Source organism: Phaethon lepturus, unplaced genomic scaffold, assembly GCF_000687285.1.
Source record: "Phaethon lepturus isolate BGI_N335 unplaced genomic scaffold, ASM68728v1 scaffold37931, whole genome shotgun sequence".
Classification (NCBI taxonomy): Eukaryota; Metazoa; Chordata; class Aves; order Phaethontiformes; family Phaethontidae; genus Phaethon; species Phaethon lepturus.
In genome coordinates this window covers 3,349-12,780 of record NW_010519144.1, presented here as the reverse complement: position 1 = coordinate 12,780, position 9,432 = coordinate 3,349, and the positions used below count along the sequence as shown (strand labels likewise).

At 52.3% G+C, this 9,432-nt stretch overlaps 1 protein-coding gene across 1 annotated transcript in view; it reads left to right on the top strand.

Moving 5' to 3' along the window:
- Positions 1–278: 278 nt before the first annotated feature.
- NXN (nucleoredoxin) overlaps positions 279–9,432 on the top strand; it is a gene marked incomplete at both ends in the record, with an annotated part of 11,685 nt that continues 2,531 nt past the window's right edge. Inside the window, 5 exons of the mRNA XM_010296950.1 lie at positions 279–396; positions 1,683–1,816; positions 2,231–2,331; positions 2,883–2,989; positions 8,881–9,060. Coding sequence (XP_010295252.1) covers positions 279–396; positions 1,683–1,816; positions 2,231–2,331; positions 2,883–2,989; positions 8,881–9,060 — 640 coding nt within the window. The remainder of the gene's footprint in view (positions 397–1,682; positions 1,817–2,230; positions 2,332–2,882; positions 2,990–8,880; positions 9,061–9,432) is intronic.

Sequence of the window (9,432 nt, the reverse complement as noted above, 5' to 3'; positions counted from 1 at the left end):
ATGCAGCAGGAGGAGAAGCTTTGCCCGTGCTCACGGGCAAGCCCACAGCAGGCATGGGACAAACGTGTTGGTGGTGCGGGTCCCTGCGGGCGCTGGAGGTCCAGGCTGGCCCAGCAGCTCTGGAGAGATGCCCTCGCGGGCCTTCGCATGCGTTGCTGAAGCACCGGCTCTGTTTCTTTGCTTAGCTCTGACCTTTGGTCTGAAAGATGTTAATGCTCCAAAATCTTCCTCTGCCAAGTTTACCTTCCTCCTGTCCCCTCCCAATCTCTTTTTTACAGCTGAAGCTGTGGAACAAGTACAGAGTCTCCAACATTCCTTCCCTGATATTTATCGATGCCTCCACCGGGAAGGTGGTTTGCAGGAATGGCCTCCTGGTAATCCGAGATGACCCAGAAGGTAAGACCTGGAGTCCCGTGTCCCGTAGAAACATGGGCACAGAGCTGCCTGTTCAGTTCAGTTCATTTTCAGTTGCCTTGGGCAAGGGAGGAAGGAGACAAACAACTGTTGTCATACTTAACTAATCAAGGCACTGTATTATTTTCAGCATAAAATTTTCTGCATCACTCCTGCCAGATCTTGTGTTTTGGTTTTGCTTGTTGAAAAGAACAAAGATTTCCCCTCCAGGATTTTTGTCTGAAGTGCTAATGAGGAAAAAGTTAGACTAACTGAAACATTAAGTTTGGATTTTTCCCTGATAGAGGCACGTGGACAGACAAACTGAGGGTCCAGTCTTTCCATATCTTGGGAGCAGAATCCTTCCAAAGTAGTGAGTGGGACTTTATCATTGACATCAGTCTGTTAGGATAATGAATTCCCCATTATTTACAAACGCAACAGAGAAATGCCGCTGTTCACCATTTCTGAGGTTTACTGAGCTGGGGGTTGATGTTAAATCCGTCTTCTTCCAATTTGCAAAAATAAAAATCAGCAAAACGTGTGCCCTTACTCATAGACCCTGCAGACCCATCATTCAACTGCTAGGCTGTCCATGCGCACATAATTACCAGCCTGTCGTTTCTTCATGCAGTAGATGCCAAGCGCAGTGGCCGAGTCTCTAATTCAGGTGGCAGGAACTGTACAGCAGGTACACGTTGTGGCCTGAACCATCTCTGATGTTTCCTCTTCTCTGGCTGAATACATAGATCGATTGCTCTGAGAGCTGGCAGCAGATGATTCAGAGCATGTGTTTGTGTGTACGCACACTTGCTTGCTTTGGGGTGCAGAGGGTTAGTCTAAGTTTATATAGAGAGTTTTCTAACATATATATGAAAAAAGTCTTTTACATATATATATATATGGTTTTACAAATAAATAAATATATATTAAAAATACATGTTTAGTATCAGTATAAGGCAAATAGTCTGACTGCATTCCTGAGCACGTACCACCTTGCCCTCTGTTGTTAAAACAAATGCTGTTGATAAGGAAAAGATGCCTCATCAGGCACAAAACCCAAGCAGGCTTTGTCAAGCTGCAGTTGCTGCAACTTGGGCTCGGGTGCAGCCTACCTGTGAGAAAGAGGTGGCCCTGGCTCCAGTGCAGAGCTTGGCTTTCCCAGCTCCCCTGTATCTTTGCAGAAGGTGGGATTTTTTTTTTTTTTAAACTTTTTGAAACTGTAAATGCTACATATGCATCTTGCTGTTTTGTGTCTTCTTTCCGCCCACACCCTGACCCCTCCCCAGGACTGGAGTTCCCCTGGGGGCCAAAACCCTTCAGTGAAGTTGTTGCTGGGCCTCTGCTAAGGAACAACGGCCAGACGCTAGACAGCAATGCCCTGGAGGGCTCGCACGTGGGGGTCTATTTCTCCGCACACTGGGTGAGTAGTAGGCGCTTTGCAGAGCAATTAGAGCGAGCTCAGGGGGTGCTCTGGGGATCCCCCTGCAGCTCTTGCTGCAGAGCTCTGTGGGAGGGTAAAGACCTCTGGCTGGCTGGTGTTGAAGCAGTTAAGATGATCCGGCCGTTCTGGAAGAAGCTGTAGCATTGCAGTGCCCTGTCATCCTCAGCTGGCCCTTCAGAAGGGGAGGAGTGGTCAGATTTTAAAAATGGAAGAGGTTGTGTTGGCAACTTATGGGCCATAAGCCCCAGCCAGGTTCAGGGCTGCGGCCCGGCACTCCAGCAAAGATGAGGTCCCATCTGTCTTCTCATGGTCACTGGGTCGTCTGGACCTGCTGGGTGTGGGTCTGGCCCTGTGGAGGAGACGATGTCCTTATGCACGTGTTGTGTTTTGCAGTGCCCGCCGTGCCGAAGCCTCACGAGGGTCCTGGTGGAGTCCTACCGGAAAATCAAGGAGGCGGGCCAGAAGTTTGAGATACTCTTCGTTAGTGCAGACAGGTCAGGAAGCGCTAACACCCTGTGCAGGCAGGGCTGGCCGCCCCCAGGCTGGGGAGCTGTGAGCATTGCTGGTTTGGTTTGAGGAGGAAATTTGATTTGCAGTAGAGCAGGTTGGCTCTGGTATCAGAAAGGCTGCCTGAGTCCGTGCCCTCTGCCCGGCAGCGAAGTGCGAAGGGGCGTTAGCGAGGCAGTGGTGAGCTGAGAGCAGGCTCTGTCTGTGGAGCAGCTCTGCGTTTCGCTTTCTGGCTCGTGGGTCTGAGGCCTCAAGGATGCTTGGGCGGCTGCTGTCACCATGGGTTGACATTCAGATGCCCTGGAGAGTTTGAAATATTATACTGGGGAAAAGTGCACCCTGGACCCCTGCTTGAGGGACTAGGAGCTTTAAATTTCGTCTGGCTCTGCCCAGGTTGTGTCTGCCAGCAGCCCTTACTGGTGGGCTTTGGTGCAAGGGATAAAGGGCTTTGCAGGCCAGGTTTTTAATGAGAAGAAGCAAGAGCCTGGCAGGCAGAGGAGCTGTATGCTGGATCCCATGCCCTGTTCCCCTTGCACAGGTCAGAGGATTCCTTCAAGCAGTATTTCAGCGAGATGCCCTGGGTAGCCGTGCCGTACGCCGACGAGGCCAGACGGTCGCGCCTGAATCGACTCTATGGCATACAAGGTAGGAAAGGCCGCGCTGATGCACAGCCCTCCTTTCTGCTCCTTTTGTTGAATGTGTAATGTCTCCTCTTTAACTAAAACAAGAAAACAGCAAAGCAAAGCACAGTGCCCCGGGCAGAGCCGCTTCGTGTTTCTGCTTTCCACAAACTCACATTCCTACCACCTGCCAGGCAGGCTGTTAGTTGAAGCAGGACTTCCATAAACAACCTAATTCTTCCTGGAAACTTGGAAGCTGTTTTTGGCTTGGATGTTTTTTGCCTAATTACTGATTCATTTATTTTGCTTTTTCTTGAAGGTTTAAATTTCATTTTCTTGCTGTTTTATGTAATGCAAAGGCAGGCCATCGTTCTCTGCAGAGACTGAGGAAGATGGCATCTGGTTTATGTTAGTGACAAGAATTACAGAAGAGTGCGTGTTTGATGTAAACCATGGCTTTGCTTTTACTGTACGTGCCAGTGCCAGAATTCCAGCAGCCCTGGCTGCTCAGAGGGGCAGGGCAGAGACTCTGTCTGGGTGGCTTCAAAGAGCCACGAAGACAATAAAAGCTCACAGCAGTCCTCCTGGGGACTGGCACCTTGTTCCTGCAGGATACAAACTGCAGCAGAGATGTGCAAGGTGACTAGCTCACAAGGAGGTCTTCTGTACGTACATATAGTTTCTCCCTGTGCTTAAAGGGTCTTGTGCAACGTGCCTGTTTCTTGTCCATTTCCATGCGGCATTGGTGAGGTGGGCGCAGGCTGGCAGAGGGTTAATGCAGTCTGCAGGGGAGGAGGAGTATTGCCAAAGGTGGATGAAAGCCTGGGGAGAGTGGCAGGAGAAGTAATGCCTCCTTGGGGTCCTCTCCGAACACCCTTTCTGGGGTGAGCTCAGGTGCTGTCACTCAACTCTGTTCCCTGACCTTAAACCAAGAATAACCATTCTCCTGCTTTAAATAGCCATCATTTTGCTGCTTAATTACCTTCCCATGAGGCAAGAGCTTTCCAAATTAATCTGCCTCTTCCCCAGCCCGCTCCCAAACCTTTCCAGTGCTGGTTTCGGCTGAGCGCTGCAGGACGGCTGCCAGTTTCACTGGGACTTTCTGTAAATAAGGTGTCCAGACATGGATACTTGAGCACCAGGCATGCTGTAGCCAGGGAAACAGTGACAACAGCTTTCCCTCTGACTTCAGCCACCGGCTCCTTAAACATCTCTCTTCATTGTGTGCTGACCTGAAAATATAAATATTTGCTGTTCCCCTGTGCCCTGACCCCCTTCCTCTGCCAGGGTAGCTCCCATATTACCCCTGCATTTCAGCTGCTCTCCCAGGGACGCCGACCCTGGGATTTGGGCATGTTGGAGGGCAAATCCTTCTGCTTGTCTGCCATGGTTTTCCCGTAAAGCGGGGACCTATCTGCAAGGATGAACTGCGATCCCACAAAGTGGTGTTGAAATGCGGGGGCAGGCTAGTTTGCACCCTGCATGGGGAGCATTGCTGACCCACCTCCCTTCCCACTTGGGTGCTGCGCAGGCTTTGTCGGGCTGGGCTGGGCTCTCTTTCCCCACTGCAGTCCGGAGTGGAGCAGGGTGCTGCGGGGAGGGTGCCGGGGCACCGGTAAATGAGGGAGAGGGCTGAAGGGAAACCCCTGTGCTGCTCCCCAGGGGCTCCAGGTTGTCGTTGACCCCTGCACAGGCAGCAGCTCAGGATCCTCTGTGCCAACTTTAGTGTTGCCTGCCTGTTTGCAGTCAGGCTTTCGCAGCAGGCTGCCGCCCCAGCTGCAACGAAAGCTTTCTCCAACCAGAGCTTCATGTCGTGGGCTCCGCTCATCGCCACTGGTGGTTATTCCACCTAAATGAAAAAATCAGCCCTGTGTAATCTCATCTGCCTTTCCCTTGGTGCATGGCTCTGATGCTGCCAGGCATCTTTGAAGCCCCTCTTTGGAGCTGCACCTATGCACCAGCGAGAGCATGGAGCCCCTTCAGTGTCCACGTTACCGTCCTGGTGGTGCCTTGAGTTGTGAGCACAGCATCCACGTGGGGTGGTTTTTCTGCTGTTTTTTTAAGGCCAGGAGTTGAAACAACAGAAGAGCTTGTCTTCCCTGACTGCTTTAAGTTCCGGAGTGGTGGAAAGCAGCAAGAGAGTCAAATCTCTTGTTGTTTTAGTCCTGTGTTGGCCCCTACAGCATTCAAAAACTCAGTATAAAATATAGGTTGAGTTATTGGCCTTTATTTGGGTTTACTTGAATGCCTCTATTCATAACCCATGCGCAGTCAGTGGGCTGTACTGTATCCCCCTGTATTAAATTGCCTCTGGGTGCAGCACTATCTTGAGAAAGAGTCATGTCTTGTGTCGTGACTGCTTAGAAATAATCCTCTGTTGTGCAGGCAGCTCCTGGGCTGCATGGCCCTGCCTTAGGTGAAATCCCCTGACGCTAGCTCTCCTTCCGATGGGGTGGGGAGCACGGATCAATTTTATGCTTGGATAGGAATTGCCCCTCGTTGTTGTGTATCTTATGAGACCTTTTGAGTTCCTGAATATTTCCTGTGGACTCCGTGGTGTCTCTTTGGGATTTGCAGTCCCTTGGGGGAGCTTCCAAAAACTTATTTCACCCCTGCCCCGTGCTTTAGCCCAGACACCCACTGGTCACTCTCGCAGCCCAGCTGGCGGGAGCAGCCTGGAAGTCACTGTTATAGGAGGTTTCTTGTACCAGGTTTCTGGAGCTTTCTTCTGAAAAGATGAAAAAACAGCAATAAAACCCACCACCCGTCCTGTGGTTGGTGTATTCTGAATGTTTGCTGCATGTCAGCACCCAACAGACTTGATGCAGATGAGATTTCCGTGTCGGATGTGGGTTTTAATATATAAGTAAGTAAATGTATTGCCAGGTTCTGTAAAAAAATCATTTGGCCCCTGTATTTTCATAAAAAGCTAGCCCCGTGGGAACCGAATCCATTTTCTAATGCATAAAATCAAACTGAGCCTATCTATGCTAATTCTCATCCAAGCTTATACAATATTCATTGCAGAGTGTCTGATCTGTGATTCTTCTTGATAAGTAAATTCTGGTGTTATGACTCATGGCAATCACCAAAGCCCCCAGAAGGCATTAAAATAACAAATAGTGGCTGCTATGAGCAGGGAAGGGGGGACAGGGGGGAAGTATTGGGGTTAGTAGCGGGTGTGAATAAGGTTAAGGACAGTTCCCCTGGTCCTGCTGGTCTGTGTCCCATGCAAAGAAGACGTGTTTGCCAGGGGAGCAGTAACAAGGTTCACCTGGGAAGGCGAGGCTGATGCTATGGGATGCCACCATGAGCCTGGTAAGGCTGTGTCCTAACCCCAGGGACCTGGCCAGGGATGTGCAGGAAGGGGCTGAGGACTTAAGGCAGCGATGCTTGGGACCGGGAGCAGATGGGTTGTTGCAGCCTCAGCCTTCTCCAGGCGGGCCCAGAAAAGGAAACCAGAGCTTCATGGCTGGTGGGAAACCTCTGATGCAGGGTAAAAGCTGCAGGGATTGACCCAGCACAATATCCTGTACTTCCTAACAGACTGAAAACCCAGGCCCAAGTTTTCTGATGCGTTATTTATATTTACCGAGCGTGCTAAACTCGGGATAAATTATCTTAAAGACTCTGTTTTCTGAGTCAGTTTGGTATTTGCAATTGGAGGTTTTAGTGGATGGGTGCTGTGGTTTGTGTGTCCACATACACAAATCGGGTAAAGTCGAAATCCTTTGAATAGTGGATGAAGTCCCTGGTAGTTGTGGGATCAGACAGCGATCTGTGTCTAAACTGGGCCCTTAATTTTTCCAGAACAGCAAAACTCATTTGCAGTCTCTGCCTTGGTATGCTGCATTGTTCATGCTGAGTGGCGACGGGGTACCAAGCTGAACCCACGTTTCTAGCCTGTCCCTCATCTATAATGCAGGTCTGGAGTGGACAGAAAAGCAAGCATTTGGGACAGGGTTGGGAATCCTAAATGGATAAAGATCAGAATCATGTGGGATGCTGATCACTCTATGCTTTTCCTGGCTTCAGTAGTCGTTTGTACCTTGCAGGGTAGGGCCGGAGTGAGATTTCCCAATTCTTTGCAGTCTGTTTAACCCGTCCCTGCCCTAGAGCTATTTTGAATACCATCAGGTAATGAATAAGCCTTTTTGTGATATAAAATGGTTTTCTTGGCATACCTTTGGGATTTGCAAGCCCAGCCATCGGGCCTCGTTCCTGCGCTGCTGCTCTTGCACCAGCCAGGAGCGTGCAGCCCCAGCACACCGGCAGGAATGTGAGCAGCGCTGCTAGGCTGGAATGAGGGGAATGCGGCCGCTTGCCTGGACCTGCCGGCAGGCGTGGGACAGACAGACGGCCATGTATTTCCTAGAGAAATGCCTAGAATTCAGAGAGCTTGTGAGTAATGCACTGTTGTACGAACATGAGAGTGCACTGCCCTGGCAGTCTGGCAGAGGCAAGCACGCTGGGTGCCCCTGCTCAGAGAATGGCTCTGCAGGGTATTTCTAACCATGAGCTTTGAAATGAACCTTTGGAGGAGGGCAGGAGGATTTGAGTTGCCTCAGTTTGCCGGTTGTGATTGGGGGGATGTCACTGGGTGAAGGCAGAGATGCTGGATAGCAAGCGGATTGAAGCTCGGGTAGTGAGAAGCAGACAGCAGCACCTGGCACTAACACTGGGCACTTGACCCATCTCCTGGGGCCTGATCTCAAACTCTCCTCTCTTCCGTCCTTGCGGGATGTTTCTTTGTCTCCCTGATGGGAGAGGAATGCTGTGCTTTCCAGATGAAGTCACCAACATGAGCTGCTCCTGTTGACTCCCATGACCGTTTTGTGGCCGGAAAGCCTCGTCGGTGCCTTATCAGATGGGATGGCCACCAGCTGGTGTCCGCCCTGCCTCACTGCCGGCCCGGCCGGGTTTGAGTGGGTGACTTGGGCTAAAACTCTGCGGCAAGCACGTTCGCCTCCCTTACGTGAGGGCAGCAGCCAAGCAAGGTGGATGCCAGGTTCGTTTGCAAGCGTTGCCTGCGGTTTAGCCGTGTGACAAAGTCTGCTGGCGTTAGTGTGTATGGTCCCGCTCCGTCTCCACTTGCAGAGGCATGCACTGTCTTTTGAGTATTCCTGGGGGCATCCGTGGCCCTGAGCACTAAATTACCGTTATTAGTGCTGGTCTGGGGCCCTTTCCTCCACCGGCGGTGTCAGCTGCCTGCCTTGCCAGGCTTGGGTGGTACGAAACGGCATCTGAACCAGGTAATAACGTTCGATTTGTCATGCACATCCCCATGCTCTGGAAATGGCTGGGCAGTTAGCGCCAAGGAGGGGTGTGAGGGTTCACGGAGGAGTTCATGGCTTCAAAATATATGGCATTCCTTCTGGGAAGGAACACACCCTGCTTCCTGGCCACCGTTGTCTGCAGTCCGCACTGCAGAAGGGTTCGTATGTGTTCCTGTGAACCGGGGACTGGGCTCTTCCAGTGGCAGCCACCTCTGAGCACTGGGGCGATGGTGCCTGCGGGGCAGCGCTGCTCTGCCTCGCACGCAGGAGGCACCTCTGTCTGGCACTTTGCAAGAGGGAGCTTGCAAGGAGCGTCCCTGAAACCTCTGGTGGGGTTTGCATCCGGGAGCATCAGTGTCAGACAGCAATGACCCCTGCCTGCACTCGGGCAGGGAAAGGCAGGCAGTGCCAGAGCCTGTCTCCCAGCTTCCTGCGCTGGCTGCTGGATTACAGTGCTCTGCTAGGGCGGAAACGGGATCCAGGGACCCCATTCCCACACCGTGCACGAACTGTCGAGAGGCAGCATTCTCGCTGGGCTCCTGCCAGAGCCGGAGGCAACAGGAAAAGGCCTTTCTCCCCACGCCCTGTCACTGGCCAGTTCACGCTTTGGCTGACCCCCCCTGTTTTTCTTCCATCGCAGGCATCCCGACTCTCATCGTCCTGGACTCCAAGGGAGACGTGATCACACGGCAGGGGCGGGTGGAGGTGCTGAACGACATCGAATGCCGCGAGTTCCCCTGGCATCCCAAGCCCGTGCTGGAGCTGACGGACTCCAACGCCGTGCAGCTGAATGAGGGCCCGTGCCTCGTTCTCTTTGTAGGTATGGAGCCTTGCTGCTTTGAAAGCAGAGCCTGTGCTCAGGCAGGGGACTGGGCTACCTGCCAGCTCGGCTGGAGCTGGCCACAGGGCTGCGAACCTGCCTCCAGTGGTGACAGCATCCATGGGAAGGGGCATCAGCCTGTTTCCATCACCAGAAGCAATGCTGCGGGGTCCAGAAAGGCTATGGGGATACAGAGGTCCCTGTGGAGTTCCCTAGAGGGATTCAAAGGGCCTACCAGACCTGGAGCCTTGCCCGTACCAGAGAAATGGGCTGCTGCAGCTCACAGGGGTGTGCCAGAGCCTGCCTGCGCCCGCGGGTCTCCTGCAGCTCCAGCCCAGCCACCCGAGGGATGTGATGGAGCAGCGATTTGCA